General features: G+C 35.3%; 1 protein-coding gene across 1 annotated transcript in view; it reads left to right on the forward strand.

The window, feature by feature from the left end:
• Naf1 (nuclear assembly factor 1 ribonucleoprotein) overlaps positions 1-10,054 on the forward strand; it is a 38,462-nt gene extending 28,408 nt beyond the window's left edge. Inside the window, exons 6-8 of the mRNA XM_010629904.3 lie at positions 1,160-1,211; positions 5,029-5,131; positions 9,069-10,054. Coding sequence (XP_010628206.1) covers positions 1,160-1,211; positions 5,029-5,131; positions 9,069-9,526 — 613 coding nt within the window. The 3' untranslated portion in view covers positions 9,527-10,054. The remainder of the gene's footprint in view (positions 1-1,159; positions 1,212-5,028; positions 5,132-9,068) is intronic.
• Positions 10,055-23,878: the final 13,824 nt, after the last annotated feature.

A 23,878-nucleotide genomic window follows, 5' to 3' on the forward strand; every position in this document is an offset into this window, starting at 1 on the left:
CAAAATAGCTTAAAGCAGGTAACCAAAAAGCTTTTCTGAAAATGTTTATCAAAGCATTTTAGGTAGTAGGAGCAGTCTTTTATTGATTTGAACTCCACATGAAAAGTATTAGAAATAAAGCAAAGAATTGGGAATTTAGTCCGTCCTTCTGAGGTGCCACCTGACTATGTGTTTTGGGGTCTGTCATGGGATCTTAGCACGGATATTCTCCTTCTAATGACTGTTCAGATTTATAACCCATCTTTTTTTTTTCATATAGTTCTGTATGTCTTGTTTATAGAGCCTGAGAGTCCTTTTTTTAAATACAATACTGTAGTTTTTGCTGATTGTACAGGATGCTACTGTAGTTTTATATTCTTTTACACATTACAGTACTGCACATAAAATTATGCAGATAAAAACCAACTCTTCGAGTTGGAGTTTCCTTTGATCACTTCTTTGTTCTGAATATTGTAATGTTCATAGAATATACAGTTCCTCACTTAGCGACGAGTTCATTTAAAACCCAGCCATGGGAGCATAACTTGGTAGTTAGAGGAATGTCTCTGTACTGTATAATGCTTTGCCTTTGAAGTGGGGGAAGCTCAGCTCACCAGCCAGTGAAGGCTCTTTTAATCTCAGCTTCCCGTGTACTCTACATTCTGTTTTGTTAAAAGTGCTTTATGGAATTTTACTTGATCTTTAGTGGATTTTGATTTCTTGTATTGCACCAGTTGGGAAATTGTCTAGTTATGTCTTTAAATTCTAGGATCTCATGAGTAGTTGATGTTGAACAAACACTTACTTGTTGAACTAGTTTCATGCAAACTTCAGATATCATGAAAGTAAAATTTAGAAAAATTACAAAACCACTTCTGCCTGCATATTGCAGCCTTGGAATGTCATCTTCATTTCCTAGTCCTAATAGTCACATGTGTTCAAACTTTGTTTTTATTGTGAGCTTACCACATCACTTAACATAAGGTAAAGGACACATAAATGGTCTATTATCTTTTGCTACAGGTAAATGACATAAATGTACTTTTATTTTTTTATTAGTTTCACATACATTGCAAAATTGAAGATTGAACCCCTGTCTTGAACTTGAGTATTTTTCATACTGTTTTAAGCATTTGTCTGAGTCTTGCCAGTAACCCTTCTCTGACGTGTTTTCTTACAGGGATAGGGGATCAGATGCATCATGGAAGAATGATCAGGAACCACCACTGGATGTAAGTATAAGTGTTTATACTCACTAAGTAGTGCATTTAATATTATACACTTTTAATAATAATTATCTGCCTATAATCTGCCTTGTAATGTCCTGTTTTAATCAACTTTGTTGATAACTGATAAAGGTAGATATCATTATTTAAAATATATTACTCAGTTAAATTAATCATATAGGACATGAAGACACTGTGATGCTTTTAGTAAGTTGCCCTTGTTTTGAAGTTACAAAATCATCAGATGCTATCTACCTCCCCATATTTTACAGTATAATTACCTTAAAAGAGACCACTTGATTTTTTTTTTTTTTCCTCTTGGTACCAGGGATTGAACTCGGGACCTTGCCCTTGTTGCAGGGCAGGTGACAGAACCACTGAGCTAAATCCCTGGCTTGATTTTCTTTTTGTATCTATGTTAGTAAGATAATAGTTTTATCCTCCAAGGTCGATTGATAATGTAGTCTTTCTGGGGATGTGAAATTAATTTGGGAATAATATGTAAATGAGTGAATTATGCAGTAAAATCATTTGGCTAACTCAAGATTTTTTTTTTTTCTTATGGAAAATTTTTTTTATTTTTAAATAAAGTTTACACAGTAATTACAAGATGTTCCTTTTTTAGTCTCAGAAAATGTCTGCTTTGTTATATGCACTCCTGTAATCTGAATAAATTAATTTCTGTCACAATGATATAGAAAATACTTTTTTTAATGTTAGAGGATTGACATTTATCTTTGATATAGTAAAAATCTTTAGGTATTCCATTAAATTAAAATCATTCATCTTTAAAGGTATTTCAAAAGAACTAAGTAATTATATCTGCCTATCCATAAAATGATTCAGGATATAATTTTATAAAAAAAAACTTCTAACATCATATAGTGTATATGAATAATAATATATAAAACACAAACAAGTTTTATGTAATGGTTATAAGGTAAAGAGGATATACAATGAAAAAATATTGTTAGAGATTTTAAAGCAGATTTTCTTGTGCTCAGTTCTGAAAAAAATTGTTTCAGTATAGTATGGTTTTTTGGTATTTGCACATATAACTTTGATTATTTTAAGTGTTTTCAGGCAGTGCCAATGATCATAGTCTTTGTTAATTTTTAACATAAATCAGGTTTAGGCCCCCCCTTAGAGATCCGATTTATACAGATCTGAGTCACTTAATCAGTGAGTGATCCTGGTTTAGTATCTATTATAAATTGAAATGTATTTTCTGTTATGTGATGTATGCATGGGATTCCCATTATTGCTCTTTATATTTACTTAGCATTCTGTTTAGAGTACTTTATTACTGAAATTATGTGTTAAAAGTGTTGAGAGTCACATAGATCTTAAAATATCTCTTTGTGAAACCCAGGTACTCTTAATACATTTCTGTTGTATCATACCTAACCATTAAAATTATTAATTATGATGATGTTAGTTGCTTATGAAACTGGATGGTTAGGTTAATTACAGAATTACATCGTGCTTCATGCTTCCTTGATGTTCATTTTTTTTCAGGTGGCAGAATGGATCATGAAATATGCTGGGTTTTAATTTTGTAATAATTGTTGCTGACATTTTGTAGTCCAGAATTGCTACCTGACATTAATCACAGATTAGAATTTGTTAGGTTTCACCTAAAAACAAAAAATGATGTGCTTTAAAGGTAGGAAGCTTACATATAAAAGAAAATTGTAGAGACTGTGAGCTGTGAAAATATTGCATAAAATTTACTGGAGCCTAACTATTCTCAATACCCTTAATTTCTCTTTCTTGCTCCTGGGGTGGTGCACAGTGATTTAAGATGGTATAATAATCTTTATTAACATTCACTTTTTCTCTTTTGCTGCATACACACTTTCAATTTGCCTTACAAATACCATATTCTTTCATGCACCTGCATCTGCACATATTGTTCCCATTCTCTGAAGATTGCCGTTGCCTTATTTCCATGGCTAATTTCTCATTAGGTATTTAGCTTGGGTTATCCATACCAAGAAGTCTTCCTTCCCTTTTTTTCTCTCTTTATCATGCCCTGCAATCCTGTAGCACTAAGCCACAGTACTTGTTCATTCTATCTTTGGTTTATCTGTTTCTCCATTTGACTGAACAATTCAAAGAAAATGAATTCTATCTAATCTCATTATTTTCTGGTGTTCAGCAGATGCCACATTTTAAAAAAATCTTAGCACATTAAGATTAATGGTAAAAAATTAGGCACTTGAAAGCACTAAAATTAGTTGACTTTAAATTTTTGATTATAGATTTTGAGATATGTGGACTGCTAGCCTGTGGAGGATTTGATCTAGAATATATTTCAGTAAGTCCATACTGGAAATTCCATACACAGTCTTTTATATGTATTTTAAAATCTGTGCATTGCCTACATAGCCTTTTATATGAAACAGATAATCTTTTCCTGTGTTGATGAAAAAAACATACCTGAAATATAAGAAATATGCTAAGCATATATAGCTCATGAATCTTGGTTTTCTGGTAAGCTATAACAGAAATCCTTAGTAAGAGTGGATTTTATATTTCTAATTTAATGTGATGTCTCCATAAAACTTGGATCATATATCTGATTAGGGAAGCCCTTTTCCTGAGTCCTAACTAAATAACATCCCCATGATGTTTTTATTTTGGTACTTTCCATTTATTTATATGCTTTACTGTATATCTGAAATTACATTGTAAAAGGAGTTAAGGAGCTGTATACCGGTGAAGAATTAATCCTTTAGAGAGTTTAGAGCAAGGCTGGCATATAATGGGTATGTGTGTATTTTTGAGTGAGTGAGTCATAAAATAAGGTTTTTTTATTGTTATATTGAATAATCATGTATGAAATATGCTTAATCTCAACTACTTCCATTGGCACCTGGTGTTAATGATGAATCTACAGGTCAGACTTCTAATGAGGAAATACACATATCTGGAGATTGTTAAATATGCATTTTAAAGTTACTGATTTGAAACTTTCTGTGAAATAAGAGACAAAGAAAAACCAAGCCTTGGGCCAGGGTTTTAGCTCAGTGGTTCTGCCGCCTGCCTTGCAAACTCTCAAGGACCCAAGTTCAATCCCTAGTACCCCCCAAAAAAGAAAAACCAAGCCGTGATTGGTCAGCTTGATTAATGGCTTGTGTTAATGAAGACTCATTGAGCATTCATCGAAAAAAAAACTCACTATTTCAAAATATGAGGTGTGATTAAAAAATTTTAAGTAGAAAAATTTTATTGAAGTAAAAGACACATTGCCATTAATCCCCCTCAAAATATTCCCCTTTATTTTGAACACACTTTTCCCATCATTGCCGCTTGCCGAAGCAGTTCTGGAAGTCCCTTTTGTAAGTGCCTTCATCTGTGCTGTCATAACTTCTTCATTTCCTGAATAGATTGAGAACGTTTGCCTTTCCTGTTCACTTCAACTTTGAGGGAGAGCCTGATTGGTGAATCCAGTAGATGAGGACACGCTGCCGTGTCTTTTATGAGCCTCTCTTTCTGTTACATAACACTGTGACTTCTTCAGCAGCAGTCACCTTTTTTTTAAATCACACCCATAAAGATAGAAAAGAGACCTCGCAGAACAACTCAGTTTCAAGAATAATGGGCCCTCTGTGTTCAAAGCAAGGGGAAATAAGTTTTTAAAAATTTAAACATGCAATGTTTACTCATTAATTCAGTTATTAGTATGACATAGTAAGTAGTGAAACAGACAACTTGTTTGCAATGTCAGTTGGTAGACAATAGGTTTATTCTCACCCCAAAGTATGTGCTCTTGAATTGCAAATTCATGTACTATAGTTTGTATATTTTTATCTGTAAGGCATTGGATTTCAGTGATGACGAAAAAGAAAAAGAAGCCAAACAAAGGAAAAAATCTCAGGTTCAAGGTCGGAAAAAACTAAAATCAGAATTGAATGAGCCAGGTGAGTGAATGCAATATTATATAGTTGTTCTTTAATCTTCATGTCGATCTAAGTCATGGATCTGAAGGGAACATATGTGTTGCTTCTGTTTATCTCTTCACATCCAGCTAGGTGTTACACAGTAGGGGAGAATCCAAAGAACAGGCAGTGGTAGTTTTATGAGACTAAGGCTATAAAAATGTCTTCCAGGAGTAACAAACAAAAGCCTTGTTCAGGCCATTTTTGCTTATCAGGACTTTTTCTTAAGAAACCTATTTGCTTCTGTGTTCAGAATTTAATGATGTGTACTGCTTAACACCCCAGTCATGATATTTTTTTTTTAACCTACATTCCTTTTTATCAACTTTTCCTAATTTTTCCATTTTTAAAAAATTAAGCTTTTTAGGGCTGGGGATTTAGCTCAGTGGTACTGCCACCTATCTCGCAACACAAGGTTCCGAGTGAGAGATCCCTGGTACATAAATAAATAAATAAATAAGCAAACTTTTTGAAAGATAATTGTAGATTCACATGCGGTGTAAGAAATAATAGGAGAGATACTATATGCTCTTTACCCTGTTTGCTCCAGTTGCAGTATCTTGCAGAACTTGAAAGTACAGTATCACAATCAGGAATTCTGACATTGTTACACCCAAAATACATCCGGTTTCCATCACAAAAAAGATGCATTCTTACTGCCTCTGGTCATTTTCCTCTGTACTCTTTCTTCAACTTGGGGCAGTCACCTGTCTTATCTCCGTCTCCTCATTATACTTTGTCATATCAGAAAAGAGAGGATAGAAAATAATTAAAGTGTGTTTCATGTATGTACGAATCCCCTGAAATGAATGTAATTTTGTGTATTGCATACATGTACCAATAAAAAATGTTAACTTTAAAAAAAAAAGAATGTTACATAAATGGAGTCATACAATGTTACAAGTAAGGATTTGCTTTCACCGCTGATCAGATTTTTCTAGTGATCTATCCAGGTTGTTACATGTATCAGTAGTTTGTTATTTTCATTAAATAATAGCATTTGATGGTAAGAATGTACTATAGATCGTCAAACCCTAGGGACATCTGGGTTGTTTCCATTTTCTGCAATATAAGAATACAGCTGCTATAAATATTAACATGCAGTTTTTTGTGTGTACAGTTATTGGGTCATATGACAGTTACATTACATCCTTCATTTTTAAACTCCTGTATTATTTTTTCACTATGGTCATGTCATTTTATATTCTCATCAGCTATATCCAAGTAACTTACTTTCTTTTCATTCTTACCAGCTTTAGATGCTGTCATTAGTTTTTTTGTGTGTAGTGATACCTAATTATGGCTTTAATTTGCATTTTCCTATTGGCTAGTAATGTTGAACATCTCTTCTTGTGTTGTTGTCTGCTCCGTACCTGTATATCCCCTCTGGTGATGTTTGTTCATGTCTTTTGTGCATTTTCTAATTGTATTTTTGTTATTTTACTTTAATTAAACATATTTTAGATACTAGTTCTCTAAGACATATGTTTCTTATATAGCTTCTTATATCTGTAGCTTGTCTTTTCATCCTCTTAAGGTCTTTTGCATGCACAAAATAAGTTTTAAGGAAACCCAGTTTAACAGCTTTCCTTGTATGAAATCTAAGAACCTCCTGCCTACCCAAGCCCATAGATCTTACAGATGTCCTGTTATCTTTTTCCACTGGTTCATAATGTTTTGTTTTACATTTAACATCTGTTACTCATTGTAAGTTAAATTTTGAATAGGATGAAAGGTTTTGATCAGTGAACACTCTTTTGCATATAAATGTCTAATTGTTCATATACTATTTGTGCAAAAGCTATGGTTTCTGCAATCAGTTGCTCTAGAATCTTTGTCAAAAGTCAGTTTGCTGTTTTTGTGTTGACCTATTTCTGTGTTCTGCATTTATTTCCTTGATATGTGAGTCTACACAACAGTGTTGATTATTTTGGTTGTATAGCAAGTCTTGAAATAGGAGAGGATATCTGGTACCATATTCCTTGTCTGTTCTCAACGTTACCTATTCTAGTTTATTTGCCTTTCCTATGTAATTGTCAGAATTATCTTCTCTGTGTCAGTAAAAAGTTTTGCTGGGCTTTTTATACAAATTTCAATGTCTATATAGGTGTGCAGTGATATCTCGTTTTAGTTTACATTTCTCTGATGACGCAACACAGAACATCTTTTCATATGTTTGTTCAACATCATAGTGGCTTTGGTGAGAACCCAAATTCTTTGGTCCATTTTTAATCAGTTTTTTTTCTTACAGTTTTAAGGGGTCTTTTTGTGTTATTTATAATAGTTTCTTTATGCCTTTCAGAATATTTTTCCCACACTGTAGCTTTTGTTTTTATTGTCTTGACAGTATCTTTCACAGAGCAAAAACTTTTAATTTTAATGAAATTCAATTTATTTCTTTTTAATAGTGTATTTTTGATGTCCTGTCTTAAAAATTACCATGAACACAAGGTTATCTACCTTTTCCCCTGTATCATCTCGAGGTGTTTTATAATTTTGCATCTTATCTTTAGGTTTGTGATACGTTTAAGTTCTTATAAAGGGCGGTAAGATGAGTCTAGATCATGCTCACATATGGACATCCAGTGTTCCAGCACCATTTGTTGAGTAACTGTCTTCTGTGGGTCTGGTTCTGGGTTGTCTGTCCTGTCCCATTGATTGATTTGCTTCTTGTTTCACCAATATTTCACTGTTATTACCATAGGTTTGTTTTAAGACTTAAAGTCAGGTTGTATCATTTCTCCAGCTTTGTTGTTCTTTGGTATTATTCAGCTGAGTTTTCAATTTTGATTATTATATTGTTCAGTTATAAAATTTCTGTTTATTTCTTTTTCTTTTGTTTTTTATCTGAGACTAATTTTCATTTTTTAGAGTATCATAATTTCTTGATGAAGCATTTTTATGACTACATTATTTTACTTAGTTAATTCTAACAACTTTATGTTGCCCTGGTTAATTTTCCTTTCTCTTTGAGTTTGAAATGTCAATGAGATATCTTTATGATGAGTCACTTATTGAAATCTGGATATAGTGTGTGTGTGTGTGTGTGTGTGTGTGTGTGTGTGTGTGTATTTGTTTATTTATTTATATGAATAGAAGACTTTGGTCCTTATGTAAATCTTCTGCTTAGGTCAGGTTGCTTTGTTTTTCAAATACTGTGGGGTTTTTTTGTTTTGTTTTTGGTTTTTGGTTTTTTTTTGGTACCGTGGATTGAACTCTGGACTTTGTGCTTGTAGAGCAGGCCACAGAACCACTGAGCTAAATCCCCAGCCCTACTCTGTAGTTTTGACGGAGAGGGAGAGTGGAGGCTGAAGTTCAGCAATTCCTTTTATTGATACTGAAGGGTAAGGGATGCCTCATTACTACTGTGCAAAGGTGGAAGTCATGACGCCCTCCTGATCAGGCAGGAGTTGCTGGCCGCTGTCCTCTGACACCTGTGGCGGAGGATGACCTCTTTACTATGGGGCAGAGGTAGGAAGTCTTAGTCTTCTCTGACCAGGAGTGTGCGATGGGAGAAACTGCAGCTGCTCGTTAAAGTAGACGCTTAGGCTTCCATCTGCTCCTCGCTGTTACCAGGAGGCCTTGTCAGTGGTGCCTTGCTCACCCTGTCCTGGACACTTGTGTAGGGAGTGCTCGGCGGTTGACAGTAGAAGTCCACGCTCTCATTCAGCCTTCAGGAAGGCAACCAGCTAGGCTGCTGCAGTTTTCTGTGGTATTTGGCTGAAGTTATTTTCTAAAATGTTTTTTGTCTTGCTAGGCTTTTCCCTGATCTTTGGCTTTAAGTTTGCCTTTTCAGTTTATTTTGACTGCCTTAAACTGGTAATTAAAGAAAGGGCGTTACTAAAATTTCTACAGTGCTTTTTAACATAGTACATTTAATTTTAATTTTGATTTGATGTATTTTTTCCCCTCTCAAAAGGTGAAGATTTTGCCGAAGTACATCAGAATTGGAATGCTTATAGCTCTTCTTCGGAGTATTCAAAAGGATACCACAGCAGAGAATTCACACGAGGATTTTCCAGGGGCAGATACCCTCGACCTGGCCGCAGCAGGCCTCCACCCCAGCAGTTTTATAACTCAGAACATATGGTATCTCAGGAGGCTTCAGGATTTCCACCGCAGAGACAAGAGAGTCCTCTGATGCCGCACTACCCCTTTCCTCCTCCAGTGTTCGACATGCATAACTTTGCACTGCCACCTCCACCGCCTCCACCACCGCCCCCATCTGTCAGCATGGGTTGGACTGCACCCAGCATGGCACCTCATCCAATGCTTAACCTTCCGTACTCACTGCCCCCTCCTCCTCCTCCTCCCCCACTGCCTCCCCCGCCCTCTCCTGGAGATAGTAACGCTTCTCATTTTGGACCTTACTATTAGGGGCGTGCATTGTTCCCAGAGAAATGTGGACTTTTCATAGTATGTATGGTAAGGCTTTTGTTTTTTTAAAGAAAAAGTCATTACGGAGCTAGATTTTTACAAATACTGTAAAGTACTAAGTGATTCAGTAGTAAGTTGATATATATTTGTAAGTTTTGTGAAATTGTACTCATATGAAAATTTTAGCTCAAATTCTTGGGACTAAATCCAACTATGTAATACAGTATTTAATTAAAACTTTGAATCATGCTTTCCTGTACTCCCACCCATAAAACAGTATACACAGTAATGGATGTGAAGCAGATTCCATCATCATAAAATATATTGAACACTGATTGCCTTTTCTGGTAAAATCTCCAAATGAGATGTTGAAGTCCTATTGAGATTCTTTAAAATAAACTATTTTTATAATATACTTTCAGAATTTATTTTCATTATAAATGTGGTTTAGCAGTAATTAACCCTAAATGTTTTTTTTAAGTAAAAAGCAAAGAGGAGGGGCCAGGGATTTAGCTCAGCGGTTTTGTGGCCTGCCTTGCAAGCGCAAGGATCCAAGTTCAATCCCCGGTACCAAAAAAAAAAAAAAGCAAAGAGGATAAAAACCTTATATAATTATGCATTTGTAAGTTTCCATTGTCTAAGCAGATGTCCATTATTTAGGCACTATTCTGAAAGCTTTACTATTTAACCAGTCATACTAAGATACATTTAAGGATCATTGCCTTCTGTATCTGTTTTACATATTTTTACATGCTTGGCACAGATTAGATGCTTAATAAATACTTACTGAATAACTGAATGAATTTAAGAGTTTTTCATTAAATAGTGACTAATATTTTATGTCATGTGTAAAAAAGGACCTTATGGAATTTTAGAACTAGAAGAGGTCTTCAAAATCTAAATTGTTTGTCATTTAATAAATGAAGAGCCCAACTAAGAGTTCCTAAGAGGCCCAGTGATTTAATTAAGGTCAAATGCATTGAGACGACAAGGAGTTGGATCTAGCTTTCTTGTTTCTTAGATTAACATGCTCCACTAAACTGGTGCTTCCTAACTTTTCATTTTTTTACATACTTAGAAAATAATGTGTGGCGCATTGAAAGAATGTAGAGACTGTGCACTGTGACTCCACCGATGTCCCACTTTGCCTCCCTGTGGACTGAGGACTGGAGGGTCCTTGGTACACAGTTGAGGAGCTCTGCCTCGGACCGACTGTACCGTGTTCTTCATTATTCTTTCCTGGAATGTTTTTGCTGCTCTGTAAGAGTTACCATCATAGTTTATGATAAACAGTGTATTGTTTTGTTTTGTTTTCTGGTTGGATAGACTTAATGAAATTATATCTTAAGACACTAGAAAACTCCCCAAACCCTTTTTAGTTTCTATAGCTTCAGTATTGGCCATGTGACAGTAGATATTTAATGTCTAAAGAAATAGAGAACTGAATTATACCGTTCCATACCTGCTTTCAGTTAAGTTGATACTTTTTACCACTTAGACCCAATTTTCTTTCCTTCGTACTTAATTCAAGGCTTTGGAAACTTTGAGGTTCCTAGAAGTTCCCTGGATACATTGCTAAAAATGAACATTTGTAAGACTTTATTCTCAGATTTGAATTTAATAGTTAGCTAACCCAGGTAACTGTAGGACTTAACACTGTGTGTGCAAATATTTTAGGGCAAACATTACCATAGCTATAAAATTTGTATCTTTAGCATTTCACTTGATGTATTTGGTCTTGAGGAGTACTTTATAAATTACATTGTCCTTTGGAGTTTGAGGAACCCGGTTGTGATGATTTTAATTTGTCTCATCCAAAATTCATGTGCTTAAACCCTCCTGGGGCAGCGTGAAGAGTTGGCTTTTGGGGATGTGATCAGGTCATACAGCCTCCCTCTCATCACTGGATTAGTGCCTTAAGGTCTCTTCTGCTCATGGTTCCTCCCATTATGTGAAGACTCAGTGTTCCTCCCCTCCAAAGGTGCAGCAATAAATTATCATCTTGGAAGCAGAGGGTTGCTTTCTTTAGATACCACACAAGCCAGCATCTCCAAGTTAATTCACCTTGTGTTGTCATGGCTCACAGACTAGGACTTAAGGTTCTAGTAACAGTCTCCTTTCCTCTTCCCCACACCTCAGGATATGGCTTTCTATGTTCTGTGCCATTTTAACAATACCACAAATGAATTTGTTTGTTTGTTTGAGACTGACCTGGAACTCATTATGTAGCCCAGGCTGGTCTCGAAGTCACAGTGAGCCTCCTGTCTCAGCCTCCCGAGTGCTGGGATTACAGGCGAGCACCACCACACCTGGCTGACAAACGAATTTTTAATAAATGGAAACTTAGTGGCTCAGGGTTCTGGAGACTGGGAAGTCCCATGTCAAGGTGCTGGCATCTGTTGAGAGCCAACTTTCTGCACCATCACATGGCAAAAGCAAGAGAACCCTTTTCTAATCCATTCCACTTTTAAAGGTGTAGTCCTTGTAGTCTAATCACGTTAGAGGTTCCATGTCTTAATATTGCTGGCATGGAAATTAAATCTCATGAGTTTTGGAGGCAACATATTTTCAACACATAGAAGGACATTTTTTAAAAGTGATGTTTCATGTAATTAAGTCATATTCAAATACCAAAATAATGTCCTTGGCTTTTATGTAAATGATTAGCAGCAGACCCTGGATTATCAATACAAATGGGACATAAGGAAATGTAAGTAGTGAGCAGTGGGGAGTGTCTATGTGCAGAAATCCGCATTTGCTTTGGGACTGAGGGATATAGTGTGCCTGCTCATTCTCACCTTTCCACCACATTCTGATTTGTCACTTCCCATCCCTGCTCCTTTGATGCCCTACTTTTTTATTGGCTTGATTAGAGCAGTGAACATCAAATACATTTTTAAAAATTCAGGTTATTTAGTGGGTAAAAATAAGAATCCAAGTTCCAGTTTATTAAAATTTTAAGCTATTTAATACAAAGAGGTAGTATTTAAGATCTCCAGATACTGAAAATCTTGGTATATGTTTTAAGAACGAGGTTTCATAACATACTGTTTTAAGGAAACAGAATCCCAGACTGTTAGGTAAAAGAGCCGAAAAACCAGGACCAGACCAGGACTACAACAAGCCTTTATTATGAGGAGGATCTGCTGGGCTGTCTCTGAACAAAGGAGAGAAAAGCAACATGGCAGCACAGGGAGCTTCTTTTATAGGAGCAGGATGAGGTTAGCCTAAATTGGGGTGATGGAGTTGAGTGAGGTAGTATTAAGAGATTGGAGGAACCTGTGACATCACTAGCTGTTAGGAGGTAGCAAGTATTAGGTTACTTTTTTGGTCAGAGAAGAGGTGTGATGGGAAGAAAAAGCCTGTCCTTTGTTGGGAGAAGCCATATTTTAACATGGAGGCTGCTATTCTGTGTGGCAGCCATCTTAAGACAAGGGAAATCGAACAGATATAATGTTATGTGCGTATCTTTTTAACATAACGGCTGGCATTTGAGTTTAATTTTATGAACTTTATAAATTTTAAAACAGTATGTTTAACTGGATTAAATGTTTTCTAGGTTTTTTGTTTTTGCTTTTTGTACCAAGGATAGAATGTTTTCTAGTTTTTTACAGAACTTTCCATTATTGAATTATTTTTGTTGTAGAAAAGGCAATCCCACCTATGAATCATTTCAAGTCAGGGAGTACAAGCAAAAGAAGAGAAATAATTCCTTATTTGGTTACTTTTTACTCTTTCCCAATCTGTTTAGCTAAGGTCTTAGGGTAACCTTAAAGAAAAAAATTTTTTTTTCTTAATACAGTATCTTCACACACTTGGGGTATTTTTAAAAAGACAGTCATGCACTTCTGTAATTGAGAAAGTAAGTACAGTATTTTTGCTAAATACTAGATCCTTTAAAGAGCTAGATTAATGTAGAATGAATTCATTTTTAATGTTTTATATATTTATAAAATATTTGTTCTGACATTGCATGCTTATCGTTGATGATAAGCCCTAAAGTCCAAATATGAAAAATAGATACTTTCAGTAGAATGACGTCTGGAAAATATTTTTTAAATCGAGGATTGTATTCATGAGAATGCATCATAAGGCAATGTTGCAATTACACTGTTTATGATTTAATGCTTTCAGGATCAAAGAGAAAAAAACTCATACATTTGTGTCCTTTTCTGCAGTTTTGCTAATATCCCAAAAGTGTAATCTTTGTCATTCTGTGACTTAGCCTGTTTGTGGATATAAATTAGGATATGAACGATATCTCCTATGGGTATGGATTATATGAAATTATATTCCAGAAAACCAAGGAAACATTTATTACACTGTGACTGAAACTGAAATTAAGAAATACCTTCTTACTACTTTCAATGTACTTGTTTTAAGCTGTCGATAATGCTTTTACATTTTATTTTTGACTCTTCACTAAATGCTTGCATTTTTATTATTACTGAATTAGACATGTACAGTTACTTAGTGTTCTGGAAACAAAGTACAAATGATAAAACATTTAATGCAAAACAAGGGAAATCGAACAGATATAATGTTATGTGCGTATCTTTTTAACATAACGGCTGGCATTTGAGTTTAATTTTATGAACTTTATAAATTTTAAAACAGTATGTTTAACTGGATTAAATGTTTTCTAGGTTTTTTGTTTTTGCTTTTTGTACCAAGGATAGAATGTTTTCTAGTTTTTTACAGAACTTTCCATTATTGAATTATTTTTGTTGTAGAAAAGGCAATCCCACCTATGAATCATTTCAAGTCAGGGAGTACAAGCAAAAGAAGAGAAATAATTCCTTATTTGGTTACTTTTTACTCTTTCCCAATCTGTTTAGCTAAGGTCTTAGGGTAACCTTAAAGAAAAAAATTTTTTTTTCTTAATACAGTATCTTCACACACTTGGGGTATTTTTAAAAAGACAGTCATGCACTTCTGTAATTGAGAAAGTAAGTACAGTATTTTTGCTAAATACTAGATCCTTTAAAGAGCTAGATTAATGTAGAATGAATTCATTTTTAATGTTTTATATATTTATAAAATATTTGTTCTGACATTGCATGCTTATCGTTGATGATAAGCCCTAAAGTCCAAATATGAAAAATAGATACTTTCAGTAGAATGACGTCTGGAAAATATTTTTTAAATCGAGGATTGTATTCATGAGAATGCATCATAAGGCAATGTTGCAATTACACTGTTTATGATTTAATGCTTTCAGGATCAAAGAGAAAAAAACTCATACATTTGTGTCCTTTTCTGCAGTTTTGCTAATATCCCAAAAGTGTAATCTTTGTCATTCTGTGACTTAGCCTGTTTGTGGATATAAATTAGGATATGAACGATATCTCCTATGGGTATGGATTATATGAAATTATATTCCAGAAAACCAAGGAAACATTTATTACACTGTGACTGAAACTGAAATTAAGAAATACCTTCTTACTACTTTCAATGTACTTGTTTTAAGCTGTCGATAATGCTTTTACATTTTATTTTTGACTCTTCACTAAATGCTTGCATTTTTATTATTACTGAATTAGACATGTACAGTTACTTAGTGTTCTGGAAACAAAGTACAAATGATAAAACATTTAATGCAAGTAAGTCATGAAGGAAAACATTAAATATTCTCTTCTGCATATTCAATAGAAATTATGTACTGTTGTATGTATAATTTCTATGTCTATGTAGGCATATCTTTAAAGGCTGCTACAAAAAAGCTTAATTATTATGCAGAGTTCAGTTGTTCAGTGCCTTTTATCCCTACATATACATAGGGTTGAGTAAATGGGAATAAATCTCACATTGCTGTAGTTTGTTGCAGTTAGTCACATTACTCTATCCCTCAAATAGAACAAATTGACCTTATTCATATGGTAAAAGCTTTTTGTTTATATTGGGGATAGATGGGCCAGATACTGTATTTAGCAAGAGCTATGACCCAAATAGCGCAAATACAAAGGGTAAAATCGATTAGCATAGAGTATTAAAATGTGACAGATGATTGTGCTCTCTAGTGTTTGCCGAGTAGAGATGAATTAATGTTCTCCACCAATATCCAGTACAGTGTGCAAAACCTGTTACTGCACCTCTTTAAGCCTTTTATTGTGTGCTCCCATGACATCTAGGAGTGCTGAAACACATTAGTTCTCTGCCCTTCTCATAACTCCTGCAAATATCTGTTTGATTATGTACCACGCAGTGTTTTATCTCAGACATGATTTGGCACTGTTAGACTCAATTATGCTTGGTGTCTTAGCATCTGATTTATTCAAAGCAAATGATTAATTTTCCTTAACACTTCGTTTTTGACTAAGTATAATTGCTCATATATTTATTAGTGACAATATAAGTTCAAAATGATAATGTTCATCAAGATAATGGATAAAAAAGTAAAAGAAAATAGCCTCAGGCATTAATTTTATTAAAGCAATCAAGTACTATTACTTTAAACCACATGAAATTGCCTACAAGATCATGTGGTTTAATATAATGTAGACCATGGTATATAGTACTTTTCACATAATGTCTCCCTCTTCCTCTGCATGGGAAACACCACTAGAAAATAGCTGTTAGAAATCATGGAATCACATTTCTCAGCGATACCTCATCATGATAAGAAGAAAAATCACAAGGCCTAGAATAAATACAAAATCTTTTATATTAGGTTTGGAATAGTGTGAACTCTGGTCCTCTTAATCTGGGGTGTTTGTTTCCCAGTGTTTGAAAACCTACCAAAAACCTGTAAATTCTACATTTTTCTAGGAGAGAGGGTCTATGACTTTCATCTTGTTTTCAAAAATATATGAACAGAGGGGAAAAAAATGCTGGAAACAGAAAAACTCTTTAAAGAAACACCTACACTCTGCCATGTTTTAAATGGCTGTGGATAAAATAGTTCTGAATGATTGTTGCCAGAAATAGAGAAAATATTTAATGGTCTTCTCTCTAGTATGTATGTATGCTTCTGCCTAGGAGAGACTTTAGTTTAAACTATGGGAAATAGTTTAAATGGGAAATAATTCTTACACTAAAAGGGGGGGCTAACCAGCTTAATAAATTTGCCTCCATTTCACTGCTCATTCCAGACATATACAATAGAGTAAAATCAAACATATTCACAAAATAAGGCCATTCTACAAATACTAAAAAGGAAAAAGAAGAGGCACTTAGTGCCGTGGCAGCAAACTTACGGCACATGGCGCAGTAGGCTGTTTGTTACCACTGAAGGCTCTACGAGCCGCACCGTCACTGCTCTGGTGGAACACAGAAAGTCAACCAAAACAGTTTTTCCAAAAGAAGCGAAATGAAGGCAAGACCAGAAGGAAACTGTCCTAGGCCTAACTGCAAAGGCATCTTTCCATCTCTTCTGGGTAGAGGGCCTGGAAGATAATACATACCTCTCATAGTTGGACAATGTTGGTTTTAGAAAGCAAAATATATAAGTTGCCCTTTCGAAACAGTGTATTCAGTCATGGTAACATTTTGTTAGCTTTCACAAAGTTCAGGACAAAGCACACATTCAGACCCTTCAGTATGTGGCTGTCTGCACCCGACAAGACAGTTCTTGCTTGTTCCCAATGTAAGCAAGCAGCAGTGCCCATTACAAAATGCTCATTTACAATGTTTATTTTCTGACATTGCAAAATGCAGTATAAGCGCAGACTATTATGTGTGCTACTTTGTCAGAATGCTCATGATTGTTTAATATTAATATTAACATCCCTTTCAGAGTATTATCTCTTCGAGGATCAGCACGTTTTGATCACATCTGTTCCCATTCCTAGCACACGAAAGGTATTTAGAGAGAGACAGCCATTGAAACCATGATTCCAGGTACTGTGCTGATTCATCGCCCTGGAATCTCCTTTGTGTTTCTAAGTATAGATGCTTATATGTGCTTTTTCCAGATGAGTGACAATTTTAATGACTTAAAATACTTCTAGGGTATCATAAACCTATTTCAACATAGAAATCCCAGCCAGCTGTTCCTCAAAAGTGGCTCAGAAATAATGCAAAATGGATTCAATTTTTTGTCTTGGAACATTTTAAATTTAAATATATTTTTAAACTAATACATAAAAACATAAAAATGGTATATGCCATGGGTTACTGTGTGATGTTTCATTATGTTTATATACTGTATTGGTCAGCTTTGTTGAGGCAACCTAAAGGAGAGGTTTATTTTGGAGGTTTCAGTCCCCAGTCGCTTGGCTTCCTGGCAGGAACATGGTGAACAAACATGGTGGAGCAGAGCTGCTCACATCACAGTGAGCACAGGGAAGCACAGTGAGCACAGGAAGTGGAGCACAGGGGAGGCCAGAGAGGACGGGACCCGGAACTGGTTTTAGTTCCCAGGGTCACACCCCAAGTTCTACACAGACATATCCAGAGAAATGTCTTAGTAATCCCCTATCAAGTTGGCCAGTTGACTTTAATCATCACAGATCCTTTGTGTAATATTTAAATCAGGTTAAACATACTATCATTTCTTTATACTAAGAACATTCAGAATCCTCGCTTTTTGGAATGCAGTGGTACCTCAGTTTACAAACTTAATTCTTTCATGATTCTGCTTGCAAACTGAATTGGATGAGAACTGAATCAAATTCAGTGTTGACCTTAGGGGGAAATTTCATTCCGTTCTTGTCCAATTTGGTTTGTGACTAGAGTCATGGAAAGAATTAAATTCATGGAAAGAATTAAATTCATGAATGGAGGCACCACTGTATGCAGTACATTGTCTATATTGATAGCCTCCCTGCTGTGCCATAGCACACCATAACTCTATATTCTTATCTAAGTATAACTTAGTACTCATTTCTTATGGCTTGTATGTAAATGTCCCCCAAAGCTTCATGCACTCATAGGTGGGCATTTTCAGAGGTTGCAGATTTAGTGTATATGAATATGGATTAAAGGGGTATGATAACTAAATTAGTCCACTGTGGAGTTCTTGCAACACTCGATGGGCCACTGTCATCTTGGGTTGACTTGAGAGGCAGAAGACTGCTAATTCCAAGGAGCCAAAATGTCTTGAAGACAAGATGTTTCTCCAACTCATGAAGCAGTGAATCTTACGGGAAGGGGGGTACAAGGAAGCTCCCTAGAGGGCAATCAGATAAAAGTTAATTATTCAGTCAAACTGTTACCATGACTTGCTTGCTTGCCTTGCTACCTAAAACAAATATCTGTACTCGGCAGAACTTAATGCTTTGGTTATTCCTCAATAAATCCGGGGGTTTGAGTAAGTGTTTGGGGCTTCATTCTGATAAAGTCCTCTGGTCCCCCAACAAAGATATCCTCTGTCTCTCTCATTTTTCATTCATTTCTCTGTCAGGGTTTGCTGGCCTGAATCCAGCAGTCCACTAATTGCTTTAGCAAAGTTCTGAGTGTGAATAATGGGAGGGCCCACTCTGGGTGGGGATGGTACCTTGCAGTAGGCTTGTAGCCAGGATGGGATAAAAGGGAAAGGGAGGCTTTCATGACACCTCTCCCTTCCATGCTATGACGTAATCTTTCTCCTCTGCCATGCCCCTCTCCTATGCTACTCTGCCTTAGAGCATTGTAGAGGACTGAAACCTCTACAAACTGTCAGTTAAAATACATCCTTCCTCCCTTAAGTGGTGGATGTTGGATATTTTGTCCCACAATGACAAAGTAACTGCGACACCATTGGTCCACCTTTCCCTACCTCCCCAACTCTCCAGCTTCTGATAATCGCCATTCTTCTCTCAACTTCTATGAAGTCAATGTTTTTAGATTCCACATATGAGTGAAATCATGCACAATTTATCTTTCTGTGCCTGGCATATTTCACTTAGAATAATGACCTTCTGGAACTGGCTCTGAGAGGGCTTCATCCACTCTGATTTGAAAATCATAGCATTTTGGAACAGCAAAATTAATGTTTTCCTCAGGCTTATTAAATTGGCTTAAAGTCAGACTTCAGATGATATAAAAATATGACTGCCAGACCCTTTGTTAAGAATGATAAATCCACTGTGTGATTTTTGGGTGGACTTATTTCAATTTTCTAGTAAGATTGTTATCTGTGTTGCTTTATCTGTAAAGATTCTCTTCAGATTAAATTAAAAAAAAATTCTCTTCAGAGTGCTGACCTTTATACACTGCTAAAAATAATGGATGATTATATATAAATATATATATATATATATATATATTATATGGTTTCCAATGATTTAAAAAATGAAGAATAAGAAGGGAAGATTTGATATTTCAACAGTTGTTTTCCCTCCATGTTTTCTCTACTTTGTAAATAGCTCTAAATGGAGAAGCCACTAGAGGCCGTATGCTAGATTTACTTTCAAAATATAAAAAAAAATATGAAAAGCAAATATCTGTAAATATCTTGGATTACCTGGTAGGAAAATATATATAATTTTTTGACATTGAATTTTCATCTATTCGTTTATTCAATGAACATTTGTTTTTATTTGATGCTAAGGATTCAACTCATAGAGTACAATAGTAGGAAATACACAAACAAGGGCACCAGCTGCTATCATACAAATATATGTTTGTGCAGGCTATGGTGAGAACATAGAAGAGATGGGTAGGGATGGAAAAATAAAATAGGGAAATAAGTCACAGAGAAAATGTTTCTCGGACTGAGTCATAAAAATTAGAGATTAACTTCAGCAAAGCTGAACAGCTCAGTAAGTTTTGAAACCAGCAGACAGATAGGATGGATGAAAAGTGTTTGGAGATGGAACGGGAGAAAATAATCCTTGAAGCTGGAATGGAGCTGCAAGCCAAACAGGTGACAGCTTTTGGAGCCTTGCCAAGGAGTTTGGATTTTATTCTGGAAGTCATGGGGAATTCTCAGCACATATTCCACACGTGGTTTCTGACATCCTTCTGTGCTTGGAGATGTCTCTATACTGGAGACATTAGGAGAGGAGAGGTAAACTCAGAATTATTGATGAAGACTGTGTAGAAGGGCGACAATGAGGATTTATTTGTGGGTAAAATGAGGAAATGTGTATGTATGACAGAAGTTTTGGAATGTAAGTTGAAGGACTTGCAATGTTAGGGTTAGGGCAGAAAAGGAAGAGAGCTGTATGAAATTTCTCAGGCTCATGGTTTAAATCACTAGGTAGGATCTCAGTTTATGAAAAAAGAAACAAATTTTGAGCACTTACTGTCTTTTAATCTTCACAACAGCATTGGGAGGTAGGAAATAACTATTATGTTACAAAGGAAGAAAATTGTGGATTTATATAAAGACTGCTCATTTCTTAATAATTAACAATTGATGAAATCCTGTTGAAGAGAGAATTGTCTGATTCTGGGATCTGAGTATATAACCACCATTCTAGCCTGATTCACAAGGCAATAATAAATTAAAAGATTTTCAAGAATCAGAATTGAATAATAGAAAAAAGAAGTGTTATGACAAAGCATAGGAAAATAGCCAGTGTGGTGGTGCCCACCTATAACTCCAGCACTCTGAGAGGCTGAGGCAGGAGGATCACAGGTTCCAGCCCAGCCTGGGCAACGTACTAATTCAGTGAGACCGTCTCAAAATAAAAAAAAAAAATGAAAAAGGGCAAGGTAGGTAATTCACTGCAAAGTTTCAATCCCCAGTAGGAAAAATAAAAACTATTAAATAAGGAAACAACAATGCTAACAAATTCTACTTGGGCTTTACCAGCACATATTTAATAATGCATATGCCTTAACTTAGATCACACACAAAAAATAATTCAAGGTCAACTCAATAATGTAATTTTCTACTTACTCTCACAGTGTTTACTTATTTTTCTCAAGAATCCATAATAGGGATCCCTGTGATAGCAGTTTCATAATTAAGCTGAACATTTCCAAGAGTTTTATTCGTGCATACTCCACTGTTCTAACTTCATAACATTCTAGTACCTATTAGAGGAATTATTGGGAAACGGACTTGATTTTAAAATTAGTTGTTTCAAAAATTGATATAAAGTAATTAGGAAGAAACTAGATTGTTTTTTAAAAATTAATATACAGGTTGTTAACATTATCCAACTCCAATATCAACCAAACGCTGATAATGATGTATCTGTTGATGTATGTGTCAATTTAAAAAAATGATTTCAGCAACAACTTAATCTTCTAAGATCTGCTGAATGGAGAGCATCTGTTATGTCCTATTTTTTATTTTATTTTAGAGTAGGCAATCTTGCAAGATTCCTTCACCCCTCCCATAACACCGTTCTTCTCTTACTGGAATATTCTATTATCTCTCATAATTTAAAAAAAAAAAAAGTCTTTTAGCCCACGTCACTAGCTAGTACTTTCTCTCTTGCCAAAACAAACAAACATAAACCCTTAGCAATATTTATAAGCCCAGTTTCCAATTTTTCTTTTACCACTTTCTTTTTAGTTTATTCTAATGAGGATTTTATCTCCACTGATTAATGGAAGCTGCCCTTGTGAGTGTCATCAATCACTTTTACAATGGAAACTATGATACTCTGATCTCATCATACTTTTTCATCGTACTTACCATGTTTGTGTGGTTAGTTGGTAAAATTCTCAGATTTTTTCCACATGTCCCCCAGAATATAAAAGCCTTGTTTTTTTCTTTAATCTCATTGATCACTCTCAGATACACCACTTATTGTGCAATTCTAAAAGATGCCAGTTAGTTGGACCAAAACACAAACTGCATCCTCTCGAGTTGCACAGAAAGGTGACTCTTCTTATGCCCCTTTTCTCCTTTCCTTGTCTTATAATGTAGAAGTGCTGCACAGCTCCCTGTTTAGCTTATTTCTATTTTCTCTTTCAGGCATCACTCAAAACCAGAAATCCACTGGCCTCTTTAGATGACTGGTGATATCTTAACATGACCAAAAGGGAATCATAACTATTCATTCTAAATATATTTTCTGAAAGTTTCTGCTTTCTCAGTTGGTGATGATTCCATCTTTCTAGGTGCTTAATCCTCAGACACCTGATTCAAAACAGTAAGCATTGCATGTTCAGTAATGGAGAGTGAATAGTGATGGTTAAAAAAGAGACATAACCCACTTTTCTGTTTTTTTTTAATTGAGTTTATTGGTACATTTTAGGTATACAGTACAGTCACATTCATTACTGGGATCTTGTACCTCTACATGACAGGTTTTGGTTCTCATTTTTTCCCCTTGTCCCTGCCCTCCCTTGACCCGCTCCTCAGTTTTCTAAATGTAGCTCTCTAATGTTTCAAATGAGTTGACTAACACTAAGGAAATTTACTATTCTCTTTTCCCCTGATATTCCTTCCTCACCTGACTGATATTCATCTTTTCATTTAACATCCAATCAGTTTTTCATCTTTAAATGTAGAAGCATACATTCAACACTTGTCACTTTGGAAAAACAAAGAAGAGCAGATATGCAACAACTGGAGTCATGTCCAGAAATCTATTTAAAAGATTTTTGCCAGATACACTTGGATGAGGAGTTTTCTAAAGAGTCTTCAAAAATTAATTTCTTGGATTTAAATTTTTAAATTTATTTTTGAGATTCAATAAGTGAAAAGGAATGCAGCTTCAATTTATTGTAGAGAGAAAAGCAAACTTAAGCAACTTTGAGTTTTTAATGTAAATCTTTAGTCTGTTTTTCTAAATACAAATAAATTTCAGAAGATGGTGGTTCTTGAAACTAAGACTACTACTATTCACTTACCATGTGAGTTACTTTTAAAAGTGTTCGTAAAGGATGCCATGGCTGGTGATGTTAATGGCAAGACTGCCAACCTATACCAGCATCCTTACATCAAAATTAATGAATTTTATGTCTGCTTACTTAAAAGGCAGGGTGCCACCTCACACTAAACACCTCACAGAGTGTTTAGTAAGTAAAGGCAAAAATAGTATGTGAGTTACATCTCAGTGTTTTAAAAGCCCCATCTGTTATATTTTCGTTTCACTTGGGATCAGATCAGTCATGTATAATTGTCTGTTCATACTTCACCTGATCCCATTTATAAACTTCTTTCAGACTCTCAGGCTGAGAAGGGCAACAATTTCTAAATATATGCAAAGTGTACAGTGATTCTGAGAAATAACCTTTTGCACAAAATAATGTCAACTTTTAGCAGCCCATAGAGGAGCATCACATTTCCAGTGGCAAAGTTCAGAGCAGCAAGTAGTTCTGTTGTTACCCAGAATTCAGAGGAAGGCCTCCGAGGACAGGCAGTGTGCCCGTGAGAGGGTAATGTGTGAAGCTGTGACAGCGAAGCCGAAAGTGCTGTGGAGATCCAGAAAGTTGTGAAGGCCAGTTAGGTGGAATGTCTGCCTATGAAAGTCACAAGCAGTAAGCCACGTCACGTCAAGAGGGAAGCTATGATGGCTGCAACCA

Source organism: Fukomys damarensis, unplaced genomic scaffold (genome assembly GCF_012274545.1).
Source record: "Fukomys damarensis isolate Sample0158 unplaced genomic scaffold, DMR_v1.0_HiC HiC_scaffold_18, whole genome shotgun sequence".
NCBI classification, from domain to species: domain Eukaryota; kingdom Metazoa; phylum Chordata; class Mammalia; order Rodentia; family Bathyergidae; genus Fukomys; species Fukomys damarensis.